Source organism: Camelina sativa, chromosome 9, assembly GCF_000633955.1.
Source record: "Camelina sativa cultivar DH55 chromosome 9, Cs, whole genome shotgun sequence".
NCBI lineage: Eukaryota > Viridiplantae > Streptophyta > Magnoliopsida > Brassicales > Brassicaceae > Camelina > Camelina sativa.
Window position 1 is genome coordinate 20,018,218 of NC_025693.1, and position 22,738 is coordinate 20,040,955.

The 22,738-nt window shown below is 34.4% G+C and overlaps 1 protein-coding gene, 1 long non-coding RNA gene and 3 pseudogenes across 16 annotated transcripts; all 5 read right to left on the bottom strand.

Annotated features, from left to right (window-relative positions):
* Nucleotides 1,238–5,893, bottom strand: LOC104711458. Of its 15 annotated transcripts, none has more exons than XR_755299.2 (10): nucleotides 5,115–5,477; nucleotides 4,477–4,990; nucleotides 4,262–4,327; nucleotides 4,082–4,095; nucleotides 3,863–3,995; nucleotides 3,707–3,777; nucleotides 3,107–3,488; nucleotides 2,866–2,996; nucleotides 1,820–2,201; nucleotides 1,238–1,711 (listed from the first exon to the last, which is right to left on the bottom strand). It is a non-coding gene; the product is annotated as an uncharacterized LOC104711458 (long non-coding RNA). The 15 variants fall into 15 exon arrangements; XR_755300.2 differs by having other exon boundaries at nucleotides 4,082–4,105; XR_755290.2 differs by lacking the exon at nucleotides 4,082–4,095 and having other exon boundaries at nucleotides 4,477–4,599; nucleotides 4,666–4,990; nucleotides 5,115–5,475.
* Nucleotides 6,084–7,467, bottom strand: LOC104711459 (annotated as a pseudogene).
* On the bottom strand, nucleotides 12,469–14,174 carry LOC104715465 (annotated as a pseudogene).
* Nucleotides 17,296–18,417, bottom strand: LOC104715467 (putative F-box protein At2g19630). The gene has a single exon (XM_010432871.1). The coding sequence runs from the start codon at nucleotides 18,415–18,417 to the stop codon at nucleotides 17,296–17,298; it is 1,122 nt and encodes a 373-aa protein (XP_010431173.1).
* LOC109126450 overlaps nucleotides 20,967–22,738 on the bottom strand; it is an 8,242-nt pseudogene continuing 6,470 nt past the window's right edge.

A 22,738-nucleotide genomic window follows, 5' to 3' on the forward strand; every position in this document is an offset into this window, starting at 1 on the left:
TAAAAAAATAGGTTTTTCCAGTAAGTATAATTAGTGTGCTGTTTACTTTTCAAAATTTGAGATCATCTTCTGTGTTTTTCTAATGTTTTTTCAATAATAATGATGAGAAGTTAACATTGTGTACTAAAAATTGTTGTTTTCCTGTAGTTGTTAGTTGTGATTTATTTATTATTATTTTTTATTTTGTCATTTTTTATTTTGTCATTCTCTAGTATTTGGTCCGGGAGTTTGATTAGGGTGTAATATGTGTTTTTTTGGTGGATATCTTTTAATGTGTTTTGTTATTTTCTCTTTATATATTGGTTGCTATATTTTTGGTGTTTTTTTTTTTTGGAAAAAATGGTGATTTTTGGTGTTTGTTGGTTTTGAAAAAATGGTGATTTTGGTTTTCTTGCTTTCTTCATCTTCTGTGTTTTACTATGTACTTTTACATTTTTATTTTATATTAGTTATGTTTATTTTAAAATTTGGTTTTGTTTTTCAGTTATTTAAATTGCATATTTGTAGTGTCTGATATTATTTATTTCTAAAAGTATTTGTTAAGTTAGTGGTAAAAAATTTGAGGAAGGGTATCGACTCCCTCTATCTTCATACTCCATTTTAGCTATAAAAAAACAAAAAAAAACTAAAACAATTCAACAATTTTATTTACATAGAGAGATCAAGTCGAGTTTGGTTACATAGAGATGATTCAACAACCACATTTATCTAGANTAATATATAATTTTTTTTTTTAATAAATGGTTGATTTACAAAACAGTTATAAAAAAGTGGAAGTGCAATATACTTTTGTTTCATCACTGATCATCGTCTTGGAGATGAGAAGACTCTTCTTGTACACAGCCATATCAAAACCTTCAGAAGCTCTTATGTTTTTTGGTTTCAGTCCATATTATCCTTGCAAGGAGTTCATGGCTGGAGACACCTTCTTTTCTGAAGGCTTCAATTTCAAAGACTGGAAGGAGTCAAATAATACGTCTTGGTTGTTGCCATTGCTTGCTGACGATAAAGCTTGCTCCGAACACCCCTCACGGCAAGAAGATTTCATGGGAATATGATTACTTTGATATGTGGATGTCTTTTAATGCAAATCAGTAGACGATGATAATGATCATTTTTACGACTCTACTTAATTGTACTTTTACTCATTCTCTTACTTGCTTTAAAGAACATTGGTTGTAAGGAACTAATCAAGATAAAAATAAACTTAAGAGTTCATAGCCTTCTGCACAAACTCTAGAGCCGATAGAAACTTTACATTTTACCAGTAGTAACTTTGATTCTGCGGTGACATGACAAACAACATAATTCAAAATGTCAAAACGGTTCTTTTACAAAAGAAAGCTGTACCCATCTTGGTTTGATATCATCGCTCCTTAACACTATCCTGATCTTATGGAACCTTCTTTCAATGAGCTTGCTAACCTAGTCTAAGTTTCTTAATGTTACTTGGGAAATGCACAACAACATAACTTACATGTAATCTAATGTAAACAGCTCAAGTTCTGCAAAAACCTTATAAGTCACACTGTCACAGACTACATACCACGAAGAGAGGGTGAAGAGGCTAAAAAAAATACCCAAGATTAAGAGAGCCGTTAGATAAGCATGGGGAAGGAGGATGTCTGCCAGGTAATGGTATTCGGAGAGACTTGAGAGCAAACATCTGAAGATCAGTCACAAGCCCATTCAGCTTTGTAATATCTGCAACCTGATCAATAACCACACTTAATTCAAAAAAAAAACACACAAGACCCCAAAAAGAAAAAAAAACTAATCCTTTTAAACACGAGTCATTCAGCTTTCTAAACTATAATACCTCAACGCTGTATTTGACGGCAATGCCAAAGAGAGTATCAAGCTTGGAGACCTCGTGTTCGATATAACCAGCACCGGTAGGAGTGGTCGAAGAAGGTGGAGACAAAGTCGGTGACGAGATACGCAGTATCTTGGAAACAGATGAGGATGATGATGATGATCTTCTCGAAGGACTATAAGGTGCCATTCTAGGATTCTAGGTCTAATCCAAACCATATTGTCTTACAAAAGACTAATCCAAACCAAATCTTATATACAAAAACATCAACTACTCTCGTCTCTAATCTCTTCACCTCTCTCTTTTGGGTTCTTACTCAACGTTCACTTCATCATCCTTGCTTGAGGTTGAATGCCTTAGTTCTTTCAAGAACTTTTTGTAGCTTCTGCAAAACAGAGTAAAAAACATAAGTTAAGGATGGTTCTGTAGAAGATATCTAACTAAGACTGAACCTGCAGGTGTCCACAGTATCACTACAAGGAAAATAACTTTGTCCACAGTATCAAATATCAATGCATATACGTAACATGTGAGTGATTTCTGACTTCTTTTTTTGTTACTTGAGTTTTGATAATTGAATAAAAATTGTTCACTTCAAAGGTTTAATTGTACTTTTACTCATTCTCTTACTTGCTTTAAAGAACATTGGTTGTAACTAATCAAGATAAAAATAAACTTAAGAGTTCATAGCCTTCTGCACAAACTCTAGAGCCGATAGAAACTTTACATTTTACCAGTAGTAACTTTGATTCTGCGGTGACATGACAAACAACATAATTCAAAATGTCAAAACGGTTCTTTTACGAAAGAAAGCTGTACCCATCTTGGTTTGATATCATCGCTCCTTAACACTATCCTGATCTTATGGAACCTTCTTTCAATGAGCTTGCTAACCTAGTCTAAGTTTCTTAATGTTACTTGGGAAATGCACAACAACATAACTTACATGTAATCTAATGTAAACAGCTCAAGTTCTGCAAAAACCTTATAAGTCACACTGTCACAGACTACATACCACGAAGAGAGGGTGAAGAGGCTAAAAAAAATACCCAAGATTAAGAGAGCCGTTAGATAAGCATGGGGAAGGAGGATGTCTGCCAGGTAATGGTATTCGGAGAGACTTGAGAGCAAACATCTGAAGATCAGTCACAAGCCCATTCAGCTTTGTAATATCTGCAACCTGATCAATCACCACACTTAATTCAAAAAAAAAACACACACAAGACCGCAAAAAGAAAAAAAAACTAATCCTTTTAAACACGATTCATTCAGCTTTCTAAACTATAATACCTCAACGCTGTATTTGACGGCAATGCCAAAGAGAGTATCAATCTTGGAGACCTCATGTTTGATATAACCAGCGCCGGTAGGAGTGGTCGAAGAAGGTGGAGACAAAGACGGTGACGAGATACGCAGTATCTTGGAAACAGATGATGATGATGATGATGATCTTCTCGAAGGACTATAAGGTGCCATTCTAGGATTCTAGGTCTAATCCAAACCATATTGTCTTACAAAAGACTAATCCAAACCAAATCTTATATACAAAAACATCAACTACTCTCGTCTCTAATCTCTTCACCTCTCTCTTTTGGGTTCTTACTCAACGTTCACTTCATCATCCTTGCTTGAGGTTGAATGCCTTAGTTCTTTCAAGAACTTTTTGTAGCTTCTGCAAAACAGAGTAAAAAACATAAGTTAAGGATGGTTCTGCAGAAGATATCTAATTAAGACTGAACCTGCAGGTGTCCACAGTATCACTACAAGGAAAATAACTTTGTCCACAGTATCAAATATCAATGCATATACGTATCAAACCTTTGAAGTGAACAATTTTTATTCAATTATCAAAACTCACGTAACAAAAAAAAGAAGTCAGAAATCACTCACATGTTACGGTGATGGTGCCGTAACCATAACTCGTATCGTAAATTATGAATTTCGTTCCAAGAAAATTAGACCTGAAACAGAGAAAGTGATACTTATGCATAAGCTGGAAACTTTTCACTAATAAAAACGTTTTATAACTCTGGCAAAGTGTTTTACCTGATTTTGCCAATGTAGGTATTGCTTGATCTCGAAATGGTATTTGCGCGCATAGAGATCACATACTCGGTGTAAGTAGTTCTTCTTATGCGTTTTACAGATAGAAGGAACTTTCCACTCTCAACTAACAAAGCTGAAAAATAATAAACAGACCAATGGATAAGAAGTGGTAATGAAAGAGAACAACTTGGAACAGAATCAAAGAAGGTGAAGCTTTACCAGGACTGAGAAACCTGCAATAAACTAAATAGAGATCACAACTTAGTGGGAAACTAAAATTAAGTCAGATTGGTAAAAGATCTATACATACAAACTCCAATCACCCAAAAAACTGAGTTCATTCATATCCTAAGAACAAGGTGAATCAGATAGAGAACTTTTGGCTATGAACTAACTAACCTGTGGTAAGACACTTCTCTTGCCCGCCGGATATGCCTCTTCTCATTGCATTTCCAACCAATATTTCTGCACAAATATCAAGTCCGAGGATATGAAGATTCCATACAAGATATAATTAAGTAGGTAATCAAGTCCTAAAGAAAAAAGATTAGAATTTAATCAACCCCAGCCACTACAAAAGTTAAACTCCACATTAAATTCTTCAGTATACTCACTAAGAAAACATGCTTCAAAGAGTTCCATAAAGATGAAGTGCCTTCCCTTCAACGACCTCACATTCTGCTTCCACGCCTAAATGCTCATACCTCACCTCTGTGCTCAGGAACTCCACACCGACCCTGCAGGTTTTTTAAGCTCAAGTCTCATACTTTCAAGAAGCAGATTCACAATCATATACATATCACCTGTCCATCCTTCTTCTGATTTTGTTGAGCAGCTTGAGATTGTCATTCTAATTGTGTTTGATGAGCTTCTCAATCATCAGATGACGTTCCATGGCTTTAAGCTTGGTGACATCAACAACCTTTTTCCCTTTCCCTGCAGCCTTTCCATGGTTTTCAACCAGAGAAAACCGCAGCCGTTTAAAAGTGGGAAATCTCTTGATCCCACCCCACTGCACAGCATGCTCTGCTTCATCAACACCATTCTCAAGCTCATTTCTTAGAGAGCTGCTCCTGGAAGAAGATCTGTTGCTTATTCCAAAACTTGTCTAAATCGAATCACCTAATACTTGAATTAACAAACAAAACCCATATCATTACAGATTCATACAGCGAGAAGAGAAGTGAATCAACACAAATGTTGCAAAAACCCCTAAAATCTGAGATAAGCAGAAGAAGATGAGATTACTGACAGAGACTTAGAGATCCTTTTTGTGACGATAGTGGAACTGATATAAATCAACATGGAGGAAACCCAAAGTCGGAATCTGGCAAGAGATTGGTTTATATAACAGAAGAACTTACGACAATTTAAGGAAGAAGTAGTGGACTGTCCATTAAATCAGAGGACATGGAAGAACATAATTAACAGTTACAAACGAAACCGTAGCAATTGTGATGGAAGACATGGAAGGATAAGTGAAAGTGTAGAGGACTGGAAGACTTCAATTCGCATCAGATGGTGAAACGGCATGGATCGTGAGTTAAGGAGAAGAGCAACCAGTGGAGATGGAGCGTCGTCGACAGCGCGGAGGATAGACATTCATAGGTTTAATCAATAAGATAGAGAAATGGCTGGGCTTGATNTGACAGAGACTTAGAGATCCTTTTTGTGACGATAGTGGAACTGATATAAATCAACATGGAGGAAACCCAAAGTCGGAATCTGGCAAGAGATTGGTTTATATAACAGAAGAACTTACGACAATTTAAGGAAGAAGTAGTGGACTGTCCATTAAATCAGAGGACATGGAAGAACATAATTAACAGTTACAAACGAAACCGTAGCAATTGTGATGGAAGACATGGAAGGATAAGTGAAAGTGTGGAGGACTGGAAGACTTCAATTCGCATCAGATGGTGAAACGGCATGGATCGTGAGTTAAGGAGAAGAGCAACCGGTGGAGATGGAGCGTCGTCGACAGCGCGGAGGAGAGACATTCATAGGTTTAATCAATAAGATAGAGAAATGGCTGGGCTTGATTTAATTCTGCAAAACTTTGGGCTAAGTCCAATCCGAAAAACCCAAAATTTTAAGAAGAAATGCTGACGTGGCAGCACCAGAAGTGAGAAAAAGCCAACTTTATATAGATAGATAAGTGGAAAGTGAAGGTTTATTAATTTATAAGATATGGGAGAATACAAATACGCAAAGATAAAACTGCAAGAAGAAAAAAATGACAAAGCACCATGATATCGAGGAAACAAGATGAAGTAACAATGGAGTAAAACGCATTAATATATTTAGATCACAGATCAGTTCTTGGGAAGCACGATGAGGTACTGCATTCTAGGTTTGCAATTCTGGAGATTAGACATCTGTTCGCGGGCCTTGACCTCGACAAGTTCAAAAGCTTTCCTCATGATCTCGGTCCCAAAATGTGCGGTAATGAACGCTCCATAAAAGACTTTGAAGGAGATGGCCAATATCTTGGGGTCTAACAGAAACTCATTTTCAGAGTGAATGATCCTCAAAAGCCTCGATTGTGAACTTCCCATTCTCCTCAATGATTTGCCTGATCTCGCTTTGTTCCGCAAAGTAAATTGAGGTTCTGAATGTGTCCACCTTTTCTTGCTCGGTCACACCCTTTTTTAAACAAAAAAAAGGAAGAAGATATGTTAGTTAAGTACTTATGTAATTGTAGGTAATACTTTGAAGATAAAGTTATGTTATCTACCTGTTTAGTAAGATCACTAAGAGATTCTACGATAAAATCCATTACTGTTCTTTTAGGTGTCTCGGACATCTTAACTTGTCTCTTAGACACGAACCTAAAAGCAACATCAAACCCCCGGGCACGAGCTCTTCAGCTCTAGCATCTAATAGTTTCTTGGTGTTGATAGAGTATTGATCTAGATACGCTTTCTTGACAGCTTGGTTAAACCCAGTGCACTGCATGTCTTTGTTCAATAAGGGAGAGTCACGGTCCATGATCCCTTTGGGAATCTTGGAGGTGAAATGGAAGGCGTAACTCATGACTCCGATGTGGAAACTCTCCTTAGGGAGAACACGATCAAAGAAGGAACCAGGAACTCCGGCGCTGTAGTATCTTCTCCCTGGAGGAAGTGTCTTGAAGAGAGTGTTGAAATCGTTGAGGGTAAAGTCGTTGAACAAGACTTGGAACTCGATGTTATCCACCGGGTTTTGTCCGGTTTCTCTTTGGTACTTTTCTTCTACCGCATCTATTATATTCTGGACTGCCACAAAAGTGTTAGGTCCACTCGCACAACCAAAGTCTGCTACATTGAACCGATTCGATATCAAATCGAGGCTGAGGTTGGCTGAGATCGCCTCGGTCATCTTGTCCTTTGCCGCTTCCAACAACGCTCTTCGTATATGGAGGAGACGGTTAAATACATACAGCTTAGGAGTTAGGACTTAGGAATATAGAACCTAGCTAACAAAGGAATGCAAAATATATGTATTAAAACCTGATACGAAGACTGTTGGTTGTAACTCTCAGGACCATCTCCTCCAACCATGATCCAATCTGCTGTGGTAGTCATAGTGTCTCTCTTGTTTTTTTTTATAACTCTTCTTCTCTTGTTTGATGCTTTGGTTTGTGATGAGAGTAGTGATAATTCATGGACGTCTCTATGCCTATTTATAGTAATATTTCTTGTGAGTTTAATATTATCATATTCAACGTAACTTTACGTGGTCTAATAATTATGTAATTCTGAAACTACACAAATAAGGAAACTATTTTTAGAAAATGACGTCATACACGAACTCAAAGAGATAATTCAAATGTGACCAGCGAGACCATAGCCGGCGAAGAAGATTAAGTCACATAGCCCATACATATATTATTATATGTGTTAAATGCAACAAAAGATATTATATTTGGTCTTTGACAAGTCAAGAAATAGTGTTATATGGATAAACGATACTATCCCTTCATTTCCAACTTTGAAAATGGCCTTTAATATCATATTGCTTTTAGAATTCCTATCCCTTCATTTCCAACTTTGAAAAATGGCCTTTAATATCATATTGCTTTTAGAATTTGTTAGAAATAATTCCTTTAACATAATATTTTTTCAAAATATTCTTTTTGTCATTTTAATTATCCCGTATATCCTCTATATATTAAAAAGAAGCATTCTGGAGAAAAAAACTAACGTTTTGTCGCAAGAGAGGTCCGTACTCAATTTATTGTTTACCTTTAGAGCATTATTACTGGCAGTTACTCATGAAGAGAATTGCTCAGAAAAAATAATATAATAACTAATGAAAAAGAAGGAAAAAAGTAGAGAATTGTTTCTTGGATTGCTTCCCTAAGAAACGTTGATCAGATAAAAGGAACTTTTATCTTTTTAATGGATACAATTAATAAAAAAATAATAATTTTTTTTGAAAGCAACTTTCTCTACGTTGCTGGGTTAATAATGGTCTTAATATTTCATAAAATTACACAAAATTACTACTGCTATATATATATATATATATATACACAATATTTTGCTCCTATAAATTCTCAAATTGGTAAATATTATTCAAAAATTGATAAATATTATCCCCTACATATTTTCAAAATTAAATTAATTTCACTATATATTGTAATATAATAATATAACTACATTATGAGATGTAAAAATATATATATTTAAAATCATATCTTGAGAAATATAAATAATGTTACCTTTCTAATAATTTTATCAAGCTCTAATGGTGAAAGAATCGAAGATCATTTGAAACTGGCTCAATGTTTATTCTTTTGCTGAAAACAATAACTATATTTTCCCAAAAAAACATATGATCACCAATTAAAATGACGTGAATACATACTTTAATTTGGATAACTATGTAGTTAAACATTATATATAAACTAGATGAGGACCCGCCCGATGTGCGGGTTTTAAGTTTTATAAATTAAATTAAATTTAAAAAAATATATATTAAAATTTGTTGTTAGTTATTTATAAATTTTATTTTTGTTCTAGTACACTGATTTATATTTATTTACAAATATTTTATGTATGTTACTATTAAAACTGTATTTTTTTACACCTAAATATACTATGTGTTACAAATATATTCTTTATCACCACCTATAAAATGTCTATATGAATACATTAAGCCAACTATTTTACTTTTATTTCTGCATAGTTTTTTAATTACTAAAATTGTTGGCTCAAAAAACATTTTGAATAAAAAGTATATTACATAATTTAATAATCAATGATACATCATCAAAATAATGTATGACCACCATAGAGAAAACGTCAGCTCCGCTCTCATCCCTTATGGAGAGAACCTTGCGTGCAACCTCCTCCACCATGGAGAGAACCTTGGCTCCGCCTTCCTCCCTTGGGGAGATAACCTTGTGCCCATCCTTCTCCACCATAGAGAGAACCTGGCTGTGTCGTCCTTCTATGTGGAGAGAACATGTTCACGTCTTTTTGCTATCTCAAAATGGCTTGCTCCGACAACCAATGAAAGTAAAAACATTTTTCTAACATTACAAAATCTTTTGATAGTAACTAATGTTAAATTTTCTAATGTATTCGTGATAGTAACTATGCAGAAGTGAAAGTAAAATAGTTGGATTAATGTGTTTATATATTACATAATATAGTAATCAATGATGTATCATCACAATAATGTATGACCGCCATGGAGAAAATCTCGGCTCCGCCCTCATCCCTTATGGAGAGAACATTGCGTCCAACCTGCTCCACCATGGAGAGAACCTTGGCTCCGCCTTCCTCCTTTGGGAGATAACCTTGCGTCCAACCTCCTCCACCTCCCTCTCTTAGGGAGATAACCTTGTGTCCAATCTTCTCCACCATAGAGATAACCTCGGCTCTGTCCTCCTCTTGTGTGGAGAGAAAATGTTTACGTCTTTTTGCTATCTCAAAATGGCTTGCTCCGACAACCATTGAAAGTAAAAACCTTTTTCTAACGTCACAATATGTTTTGATAGTAACTACTGTTAAATTTCCCAATGTATTCGTGGAAATGCCTTTGACACACCATGATGTAGTCTCTGTCTCTGCAACGCCTAAACCGCCACCTTGCTTAGTGAGCCCATGTCCACTCTCAGTCCATGGTCCACCTTCCTAAGTGGGCCCTACATCTATTCTCGGCATTTGGATCCACCCATATTTGATGGCAAGTTTGTTACGTCTGGGAGGCTTTAAAAACTTGTTTACCGACCCTTCAAATCAACAAATGATATTTTCTTGTGTTTTGTCCTCACTCGCATAGTTTCGACAATCACTTCCAGGAAGGTTACCCATCATGAAGTTCTCTGAGGACCCTTGACCAAAAAAATAAGTGCATTTTGGTGACATATGTGGTCATATCAATTCTTTTAAACTTTTCCGCAAACCAGGGTATTAGAGTCATTGAGATCCTATGGATCTATCAACAACAATTTATGTTTTTTCAATTTATCTACCTATGTTTGTTGTAAGCTTGTGTTTGATTAACTTATTTTATCCATCCATTAGGTTGATGAGCTTCTACTCGTTATCTCCATTTGGGATTGAGTGAAAATAATGGGAACAATTATGTTTTGAAAAAAAAAAAAGGGTTTATGACCAACCAATCAAGGTTGAGAAATTAGAAGATAATTAATTTGGCATAATTAAGAAAACAATAAAAAATTATAAGCATGGTAATATATCCCAAATAATTCAAAGATGAAAATATAAATTAAATAAAACAATCTAAAAATACTAAAATAAATTTTAAAATACAGTATTAGGAAAAGAATATGCATATATTAATCTTTTTTTAGGTCACCATATTATTCTTACCTATTCCCAACTGGAAAAGGAGAAAGTAGGAGAAAATTTGGTTTAAAAACATAAGAAAAATTTACCTTTCCATTTTAAAAAATTTCCCAGTTAAACAAAATTGAAAGCAATGTTTTTGAACAAATTATTTAAATATGAGATGATCTATGTTTATATAGAAGTGAGTATTTACATAATTTATAATTAATAATTAACTGTATATTTTCTTTAATCCCTTTTTCTATATTTTTTTCTAGAATTAAAAACTTAAATATTAAAAATAAGTAAATCATATTTTCTAGAATTAATAACTTAAATATTTAAAATAAGTAAATAATATTATAATTTTGAATTTTATAATTATTTAAAAAAAATTGTATTTTTTATAAATTCTGTAAGTTTTGATAATTATCTTTTTACATTATTAATATTTTTTAAAACAAAATATTTTATTTTTGTTGTAATCAAATTCCTTTTATTAAATATTAATTTTTACACATGTCAAAATCTAAGATTGATAACTTGACACATGTCAGAATCTTGTTAATGGCTAACTTTCAAAACCCAACTTTATATAATAAGATATGTAGTTATAGTGTTTTTACAGAAATCTTAAAATTTTGAAAATCCAGTCCAATAAAAATGAAAAACAAGTAATAATATTGTACCAATAGCTGAGATATCTAGGGATCTAATGACCAATTAAAATTTATAAAACCCAGTGATATAATATCATAACTAAGACCAATTATATAAGGGATTTAATGACCAATTATAGTTTTCCTCCTCACGAAAAAAATTTGTAATTTTATTTCTCTATCAATTATAAACACATATATTACTTAAAAAAACTAATAATATCCAAATTAATAGAGTTCTCCTTAATAAAATACCTCCTGGTATCTCTTATATAAAATATTCACACTTTATATCCCATCTTCTTATTTTCCATTTTCTTACTATATTATTTACATTAAAGTGTCATTAGTATAACTAAGGAATATTTCATTCAATAATTGAAAGAAATCAATACTATTAACTGGGGAAACACTTAAGGGTTAAAAAAAAAATCATACCAAATATTCATGTTGCCAAACTGACCCAATTTACATATTAAGAAAAAAAAAGATTAAACAACAGATTTATTATATTTTAGGAAATCGCTCAAATTAGTTCCATAGTAATCAGGTTATGAGAATTTTGTGTGGGTATATTCATGTATGAAAAAATATGAGATGAGAATTTTGGAAACAAGAATTCAAGAAGATCATATGCGGACATACTATTTACTTATATAAATTACGAGGAATGGGGTTTTTTGGGTCAAAAAGAATTAAACGTTGCAATCAGACATATTAAACGGATTTGATCGCTTGACAATTATATTTTTTTTTTAAATTATGCAAAAATAACTCCGCACGTACGTGCGGGTCCGGATCTAGTTATTGTTTAATATAAGAGGCACAGACATGTGTGGTTGAAACTTGGATGTGGTTGAAAAGAAAAATCCCTTTTATTAACGTGTTTGTTTAACAAGTTTCATTGTGGTCTTTTAACTCTTTACATTGCCAACGAATGAATGCCTATATATTGCCTAGGGGCTAGGGTTGCTTATGTTTAAGGAAACGTTCTTCCTCAAAATATTACTACTTCGCATATCACATATCTATTACCAACTAAACAGAGATTACGATTAGTGAAGGTAAACTAGAGAATGGTGTCGATAAGAAATCCAACTAAAAATAGTCAAATAAACCGGCGGATTTTGCTGAGAAAGCGTTATAACCTAAAAGAGGCTTCTTAGTCAAACAAGCCGGATACAAAATCATCGTCACTCTCTTCCTTCACCTCCTCCTAAAGATAAAAATATCACAAGAAGAACAAATTAAACCAGTAAATTATATATATATATATATATATATATATTATTAGCAGTAATTACAATTATGAGCAGAGTAAAACTGTAAAAGGGTTCGAGGAGAGAAGAATACAATACCTTCTTTTTCTCTTCAGTTTTAGGGCAGCTTGAATGGCTCCTCCAGCTGCAGAGGCAGAAGAAGACACAGACATGGGATGGGAGCAGCAGCAGAGCCACCGACACTAGCGTTCATAAAGAGATCATCGATGTTGAAGATGAATGTGTTGACTGAGTTTTATAAGCTGTCCGGAACATGTCATGGGATTGCTAATGAAACCAAGATCTCATACAACCAGGTGTATATGAAGACAATGAGCAGAACTAACAAAGAAGATGTTGAGGCACTACTTGACAATATTTCGGTAAGAACATATGTGAAGTTCCGAAGTAGTATAGGAGATAGTATGTCAAGTAGTACAGGAAGCCAACTTGTGTGAATGCTTTGAAGAGTTGGAGAAAAAACGTTTGGGACAACTTAGACAAGCAAGGTTAGATATATCAGAGGATGTATCTATCAAGAGGATGTATCAAACGTCTGAACCAGTTCTTGTACTAGTCCGACGTTAATACAGGAAGTAGTATAAGAAGCTGAATTAAAGAGTTTGAGTACATAAGCTTTAAGACCGACTTGGACAAGCCAAGTGGCGGCTGCTGAGCTGGATGAACATCTTGAATGGAAGATTCAAGATGTGATCATGGAGAGAAACTTTCCTTATTCAAAAAGAAAAAGGAAAGTTCTCAATTTCCTATTTGTTGTATAATAGGAAAGTTGCCAACCCTAGGGGTTGGGCAATTGATATAAATACCAAGAGGGCGCTTCATAAAGACTTGCGCGCTTCAAGGTAGTTTTGAGAGATGCACACAAGATGTGTGGTGTTGCCCCATCAACAAGATAGAGAAATCTTTTGATGGTTTATTCATCTAGAAAAGAATGATAGGCATAGAGTGCTTGTATCATATGCAATTGTAATTGCTATCTTGTTCTAGTGAATTTGTTCTGGACTAGGTCCCGGGGATGTAGGAAAAACCGAACCCCGTTAACAAAGCTTGTGCGTTATTTACTTTATGCTCATACAAACATAAAGTCAATCGTAACTACACTTAATCACAATATGCGTTTTCAGATGGTTTTTGTTTTGGCAAAGCTTGGCAAAGACACTAGGCCAGTATGATTCAATGTTCAAATTGGCTGTTTTCACCAGTGTTGAGATCTTATCAGCCTAGTTAACAAGTAACCAAATTAGCTTGAGTATATGTTAAACAAAAAATGCTACAAGTTAAGGATCAAGTAGGTTAAGTTAAAAAACAATGTCAAAATTGAGCCTAGCAAAAGGCCTGATTAGCAACTAAACAACGAATAGGCACCAAGTACCATCAACAAGCCAGACACGCATAGATTGTACTCGACATGGCGAACATGGAATTAAGAAATGGACAGGTTGCTACATACACAAATGACAAAATTACAATCACATAAAAAAAAAAACAAGGCTTGGAGCGGAAGATAAAAAGAACTCACAGTGACATCGATTCCATCATCGTGGAGGATGAGAGAAGCGTAAGTGCATGCGAGCTCACCGTTGGCCATTTATAGCTATCTCGCGTCCCACGAAGGATCTACAAACACACCAACAGAGCACATAGATTCATAATTTGAACTTCAGATGAAACAGAATAACAAAACTTGTACAAGTCAGAAGAGAAACAATGACCTAACCTTTAAGGCTTTAACCCAAATGCTCTTCTGCCTGAAGCGGAAGTTTAGGGTTTGCGTGCGTGCTCTTTATTTTATTTCGATAGGGTTAGAATTTAGGTTTTGGGAGGATTGGTTATTATATTTAAAATTGGGAACGTGAAATACCATTTTGTGGCATAGAGAAAAGTTAGGAGTTAGGACTGAGGATGTCATGTCCCAAATACACACACAACCTTTTTTTGTTTTTTGGACAATTACACACACAACTTGAAATTTTTACTTTCTAAACCCCCTTATTATTTCCTTGCAAATTTTTTGTTTTTTGAGCAAAATTGTTGTTAATAACCAAGATGTTTCATTTGTTATTTTGAAATGTGAATTGTAAGGGCTAACCTTAATTATTTAAATTATATAGAGTTTGGATGTATTACATATTGAAGTTGTTGGTTGATTGGGAGGAGACATCATGACTCGGCAATCTCTCAACTCAGTGGGAATGACATATTGAAGTTCTCTTTTTTATTATCTCCGCTTCACATGTTCTTTTTTATACTCTGTTTTTGATTCACGACTGTTTGGTGGTGGTCATTTGAAACTTGGTTTTCAATTTCTTGGATCTTGGTCATTATATTGAAGTTGTTGATTGGACACGTACTCGACAGTCTCCACTAAGTGGGAATGACACAGCTTTGTTCTCTTTTTTATTATTTTGGCTTCACATGTGTGTTTTATACTCTGTGTTTTTATTCACAACTCTGTTTTTTATTCACGACTATTAGAACTTAGAAGTATATTTGTGTATTTTGTTGTTTAAATATCATCATAACTCACCTTTATCATCACGACTGTAGCTTTTTAAAAAAATTGTGATATTTTGAATAACAGTAGATTTGAATTGAAATTTATACATTAGTTATTGAATAATAAGATTGTGAATGATTTTAAATGATTTTTATAAATTTCAAATTGAATAACACAGAATTTCAGATGATTTTTTTAAAGAGAAATTTACCCAGGATAACCTCCTTATTATAAGAAATAACTCTGATAACCCATTTATTTTTTTATTTCCTAGATAACTCACATTTTATGTCCAGATTTTTTAATTCCAAATATACCCTTATTAAAATTTGGTTTTTAAAAATAAATAAATAATTGGTATTAATTTCTCTTTAAATCATTTAAAAATTAAATTCAAGTTAATTTAAAATTAATTCCAAAACTATAATCTAACTATTATTATGTTATTGACTTTTAATAGTAAACACATTATACTCTTCTCTCCCATACCTTTACAAGAAGAAAGCTTATTTTAATTTCTCCATCTAAAATCCTTGTTCTTTGTTTAGTTTTTTTTTTCTTTTTTTCTTTATCTTCTTCCAGTTCTTAAAACCAAAAAATTTATGACTTGTTCGCATTTATCTTCCGACTTAGTTCCAACAGAATCTAACAGATCAAAAGGCTAATCAGCGTAAGAATTTTATGGTGAAAGATTGTTCGATAGAGTCGGTTAAAATTATGCACACTTTCTGCAAGTCTCCCAAATGTTCTTAGACTAAATATAAGTCTGCTGGAAAAACAAAAAAAAAAATCTGCAGATTTTATGCATGTCTATCACTGTCAGCAGACTAAATGTAAGTCTAGTGATTTAATTTAAGAAGTCTACCGAAAATACGCAGATGTTTTTGTTATTCTGCCAAATGTCTGCAGACTAAATAAAAGTCTACTAGAAGAATCTAAGAAATCTGTTAAAAATATGCAGATTTTATGCATGTGTATCATTTTCAGCAGACTAAATGTAAGTCTAATGCTTAAATTTAAGAAGTCTGCCAAAAAATATGCAGATTTTTTTGTTAGTCTGCCAAATATTTGCAGATTAAATAAAAGTCTGTTAGAAGAACCAAAGAAATCTATTAAAATTACGCAGACTTTATGCATGTCTATCAATTTCAACAGACTAAATGTAAGTTTGATGATTTTCATTTTAGAAGTCGGCCGAACATACACAGATTTTTGGTTAGTCTGCAAAATATCCATAGACTAAATATAAGTCTGATGGAAAAACTTAACAAATCTGTTTAAAATATGCAAACACGATGAGTGTCTATCACTTTCAGCTGACTAAATATAAGTCTGATGATTTCATTTTAGAAGTCTGCCGAACATACACAAATATAGTTAATATTGTTAAAGTTGAAAAGTGGATATAGCCATATGGGTTGAAGATAAGTAACTATTGACTTTTTCTAATTCCAAAATATTCATTTTCTTTTTAATTATTTTCTTTTCCATATTATTTGTTCATTAAAGGATTTTTGTTTCAAAATTCTGGAAATTATTTTAATTTACTATATCTTTTTTATTTTTGTTAAATAATAATTCTGAATATTTAATATTTTAAAGGATAATTTTAAAATATTTATTAGTTATGTAGTTAAGAAGAAAATAAATAATATGTAGAAAGGTAATATCGTAAAAATCTGTGCTGTAATTTTTTAAACTTGATAGGTTACTTTGGTTATTTCTAATAAATATAGGTTACAGAATTAGAATTTTCTAAAGAGGGTGGAAAAGGGTCAAAACGGGTAAGGAGAATGTTTGTTCACACGAGACCAAAAAAGATGGCTCAACAAAGTATTGTATGTGTTTGTTTAGAGAGATTTTAAGGGTTGCGAAGAGAATTACATGTCTTCCGTATAGATGTTCATCATATGTGTTACATGTAGTTAAAATTGATCGATTTTCATCATTTGAAAATTAATAAGATAAAAAAAAAATGTTATGATGATGTAACAAGAAAAAGTCAAAAGGAGTGACTGTCTTAACTTAACCATACCAAACTAAACATAAAATAATTAATCATCCAACTGCATAGGGATAGGGTATACCCCTACAATCAATGTTGACAAAAACCAAAAAGAAAAAACAAAACAAAATAAAACTGAACAATATAATGGACAAGCATGAAGAGATAAGGACGGTATTTGTGAAGTCTTATGAAGTTCTTAAACAGTTACATAGGGATAGGGTTCAGATTCTCTATATGGTCTATAAAAGTTGAAATCCCTGAACCCTTACGAGATCCAAACCCTTGGATTGTAAATTTTGTGACTGTATTCCTTTCCACATTGTAGATCAAAACGTAGAAACGATCGGATGGACTATATGAAGACAACACAATGTCACCATTACAATTCATCCCATCAACACGAAATATGTCCTCTGTCGCAACTAAATCCTTCCAAATAGGCGGGAATATGTAAATATGCCTCGACCATCTCCCTTCTTCGGCGTCATCTAAAACCCACAACTCAATACTTTCAGTTGTTCCAAAAACTAGCATCGGATCAAGCACACCTAATTTACCCTTGTAATTGATCAGATGTGTATGCCATAGTAGTTCCTTCATAGGCGGTGGACTAATAAACTCGAACTTCTCAGAGCTCAAGACAAAGCAAACTATCATGAAATTTTGAAACCTACTCCTAAGAGCTCCATAATACAAAACTCCACTTATGCAAATCCCAAAACGCCCTATAGAATCATAAGGTCGGGAACATAAAATCTTTCTCCATGACAGTGTACCTATACCTAATGTTAGAACCTTAGCTTTTTGAATAGAGGGTTTTGGGTTTCTACAAAAGTGCACGCACAATACCTTGTATTGTTTTGCGACTGGATCAAACCCAAAAAAGGTTCTCAATTCAGCTTTCATCCATGTTGGATTGGGTAAGCTTTTGTACTCTCCTGTGCTAGGGTTACATACCATGAAACCCCTATCTCTATTACATATCAGCCCGCAGACAGGTGGACAAATGCCAAAGGAACAATCTTTGGTGGGGAAACACATGTGATATTCGGCAGTTAAAAGAGACGAGTTCTGGTCTGGATTTTGAGGTTGGGGTGCCGAGAAGAAGACCCACTTATCGTTGAGATGGAAGGTGAACAAGAGACGAGGACTAGTCGAGGAGTTGGTGAGGCGACGTCTGAGAACTGAAGCCCATTGCTTCGACACGCAACGGCACCTCGCTAAGTCTTCCACTGACAATCTAGAGACTATCTCAAGCAAGAGATCATGTGAGATAGGTGAGAAGAAAGATGGTGTTTTACTTTGTCGGGATATGGTTAAACCCATTGAAATTCAGGCACTCCACAGCGACTCTGACTCTAATTAAGCCTCTAACTCTTGAGGAGATAAATTGTTTTAAAAAGAAAAAAAAATAGTAGGCAAGAAACTGAAATTATGTGGAAAGATATCCAAGATAAAAAGGAATAAGATTTTCTTTAAATGATTTGAGGAAGATTTTAGGTTCAGAGTAATTGGTATATTGACTATTGACTAACATAGATGATCATATAAGTTAATTACTAAATCAAAATAAAATAATAGTGACAATTATTTTAAATTACATTAATCCAACTAATATTTGTCTAAAGCAATCAATATATTAAGGGGGGTGTATTCAAACCATGATTTTGAAGAATTTGATGGGATTTAAGAAATTTAGAATTTTGATAGATTTTAGAGAAATTCATATGATTTTCTGTAAAATTCTTTCAAATCCCACCTAAAACCATGAGATTTGGATTTCTGTATTTTTAACTAAACAAATCCTCCAGAATCCTTCGGAATCCTAAAAATTATTAAAATCCTAATCCACAAAACTGTTTTGAATAACAGTGGATTTTAAAGTAGATTTTTAAATCATCAGTTCAATAACAAGTGATTTTAATTGATTTTAAAGTAGATTTTTAAATCATCAGTTCAATAACAGTGGATTTTAATAGACTTTTTAAAATTCATGATTGAATAACATATAATTTGTAAATTTCACACAAATCACTTAAAATGTCAAGTTGAATACACCCCCCTAAGAATATATTATATTATAAGATGATTATTTGATGGAAATAAAATTTCATGGCCTAGATTTAATTTAAAATTTGGGTATCGTTTCTCTTTGCATTTTTATTTTATTTTTATGTAAATGTGAACTACCAAAATAATGAAACGTTTAGTTACATTTTACCAAGGTATGAAAGTTATAAAGCCCATTGAAATTCATAGAGCTACTATGATCAGAAAATTAGGTGATGGAGGTTACATGTGATGTGAGTAAACCAAACCAGAGTGGGTAAAGATTCATGTAACGTTTTCTTTTGAATCGAGCTGACGATCTCTTCTGCTTCTGTGAATCTGTCAACGATACCAAAAGGACCCGCAAATGAGACGAATGTTTGGTTATACAGACGGATGTTTCTTTCTTAATTCTAGTTTCTACTAGTAGTAGATATGACAGTGGCTTGGCTCACTAATATTTTTATTCTTTTTGATATAATTGTATATATCGTTAGAAATGAAAAGTTTAGGAGTTATACATATGGCTTTTGAAACCTTACAAGAAAATAATAAAAACAAGGAGACAAATTTTAGAAAACACATCAGTGATAATTGTGAAATCATCTACTCCAAAGTTGCATTAAGTTGCCAAAATATGCTTCCTTTGTTTACGCGCAGAGATTACATTTCGGGTCTCTTTGTCAATCAGCTTGAAAGTGGCTTGGTGAGACAGTACTAGGTGGTTGTGAAGAACATTGTTTCACTGCTTCCATAAGTGGTACGCTATGGCTTGAGGCTATCTTCCGGATCACTATTTGGTTAAGGAGTTTAATTCTTTTATCAGAAGAGGATGATGAAGTCAGCCAATTACAAAAAACCAACCAGTTCACGAAGGTGAAGTGAGGTATGCCTAGACGTAACAGGTATTTCCACACTTCTGAAGAGAGCTTGCAGGGGAGAGCAAATGATCCCTACATTTAATTGAAGAGAGTAACACGTATATGTAGTTGAGATGTTTATGCCCTAGTATCTTTCAATTTTCAGTTTCCATATGTAGTTGAGATGTTTATGTCTCACAAAGTTTAATTCTGTTCTAGTCATTTTGTTATTGTATATTTATAGTCCAACACCGACACATCTACATGTTAACATAACATGCCATCTTTAGAACAACACCAACGACAAGTAAACAAGCAGCTTTATTTATTACATCTTTAAAAGTAATGATTCGTGAGAATATAAAATAAAGTGTTATCGTGATGACTAATTTCCTTCTTCTTCACTGTCACTGTGTATAATGCGATGGGCTTGAGGATCGTGAGAATCATCTTTGTTACATGCTCGCAGGTATACCAAGTTCTTAAAATGGTTCAAGTTCAACCGCACATTGGATTAAATTCTTTGTTCAACATATATAGTAGATATCACGAAGATCTCATGATAAAAAAGGTTTGAATACTGTTAACCGAGACATGGTGGAGCATAATATATGTCCATTTTAAAAAGGAGGCTTCGGTGTGCGGAGGAAAATGTAAAGTAGCAGGGTTTGATTCCCGATAGATAGTATTTAAAGTCAAAACAACAGATAAAACTTAATTAGAACAATAATGCTCCGAGCTAGCTAGTGTTGTTTAATGTAAACAAGAGCATGCATGGACTGATGGACACAGTGACGGAGTAACCAAACAAAGATGAAGGTACACCAGAGTAATTATAATATAGTCATAATAACTGATCAATGGGAAACAACAAGCATAGACTGTCTAAGAGTCCATGATATTGTACTTATGAGATAAATTGAAAAGGAAAATAAAAGCACTGATCTTACGAAATTTAAATTAACATTACATAATAAGATTCACATTTTCGACATGGTTTAAGAAGGTGTAAATGTGTTGACCTTTATGAGGTCCAAGCCCTTGAATTCCAACTCTTTTAATAGAGTTCCTCTCCATATCCAAGTGAAAAATGTAGAACGGATTGGACAAGACAAGTGGAGAAAACACAACTTCACTTGTTCCATTNTGATCGGCTCGACCCAATTGTCGACCCGTCGCTCGTCTCATCGTACCGTTGATAGAGAGGTAGCGTGCGCATCAGTTCGGANTGGCAATATGTAAATATGCCTTGACCATGTATGTTCTTCAGTGTCATCTATAGACCAGAACTCAAAGCTTTGAACTCTTCCATCCATAAATAAATGTGATTGACAACAAATTCCTCCTCATTTTCCCTTGTAGTTCATTAAAGTTGTCGGATACCCAAACTCTTTGTTCTTAATAAAGCTGAACGTCTCCTTCTTAACATTAAAGCAAACTATCATATCTCTTTTAGACTCACGATCAGTAGCTATGTAATATAATATCCCTTCAATGCAAATTTCCCTAGGATAACGGTAAGGGTAATGTTCTACAGAACATTCAATCATTCTCCATTTCAGTCTGCCCATTCCTAGTGTGAGAACTTGATACTCTTCCGCTTTAGACGAATATGGCCGTTCACAAATTGTCATGCACAAAACCTTATATTGTATTCCGATNGTGGTGTAGAAATGAAGGCAACGCCCTCTATTTATAGGGTTCTGGCCGAAGTCTAGGTCCCAAAAGGTACCTGTCCGACGAGACCCTTCGATCGNAACTCTTTGTTCTTAATAAAGCTGAACGTCTCCTTCTTAACATTAAAGCAAACTATCATATCTCTTTTAGACTCACGATCAGTAGCTATGTAATATAATATCCCTTCAATGCAAATTTCCCTAGGATAACGGTAAGGGTAATGTTCTACAGAACATTCAATCATTCTCCATTTCAGTCTGCCCATTCCTAGTGTGAGAACTTGATACTCTTCCGCTTTAGACGAATATGGCCGTTCACAAATTGTCATGCACAAAACCTTATATTGTATTCCGATTGGATCATACCCAAGATAGGTTATAACCTGACCCCTCCTCGATCTCACTTTGGGTAAGGATTTGAACTGTCCTGTGCTAGGGTTACATATTGAAAGACTCCGACCCGGACGTCCCATCGTCCGCGGCCACGACTTCCATTCGGCCTTATTCCCGGCCGAATATCCTTTAACCCGTCCACTTAGCTTTGGCTCGCAGCTTTGCTTTGTGGACCTTTTTACGCAGCGGAATATAACTTTACCCTGACCATCCCTTGTGCTTAGCCATACAACCAACCAACCCCACTGGCTTTGCACATATTAGAGATGGGGACTTATAGTCCCTTCGGTTCTCGGTGAACGGTTGCTCTATCGGCTTCCCGAACCACTCGTCTTTCCGAAGCTTGTACCGGACGTACCGTCCATTGACCTATCGGTCATACCGTATTACCTCAGTCGACTTGCCGGTCTTGGTATCAGAGCCTGGTCCGATCCAACGATCTGACCCCATAATCGAATCGCCAATCCACAGACCGAGCCGATACTTCCGACTGACTCGTCGACCACCCGACCGATCCATTCGACCTACGGCTCGTATCGTTGATCCTTAGATCGCCCGATCCGACTAGCAATCGAATCACCGGTCAATCCTCGATCGATCCGTCCATTGGACGCAGATCGTCAATGACCATTCGATCGGTCCGACACTATGATCGAACCGTCGATCATC

What these genes read in the sequence shown, in the direction of transcription:
- LOC104715467 (XM_010432871.1), bottom strand. Translation starts at nt 18,417, where the DNA reads ATGGGTTTAACCATATCCCGACAAAGTAAAACACCATCTTTCTTCTCA.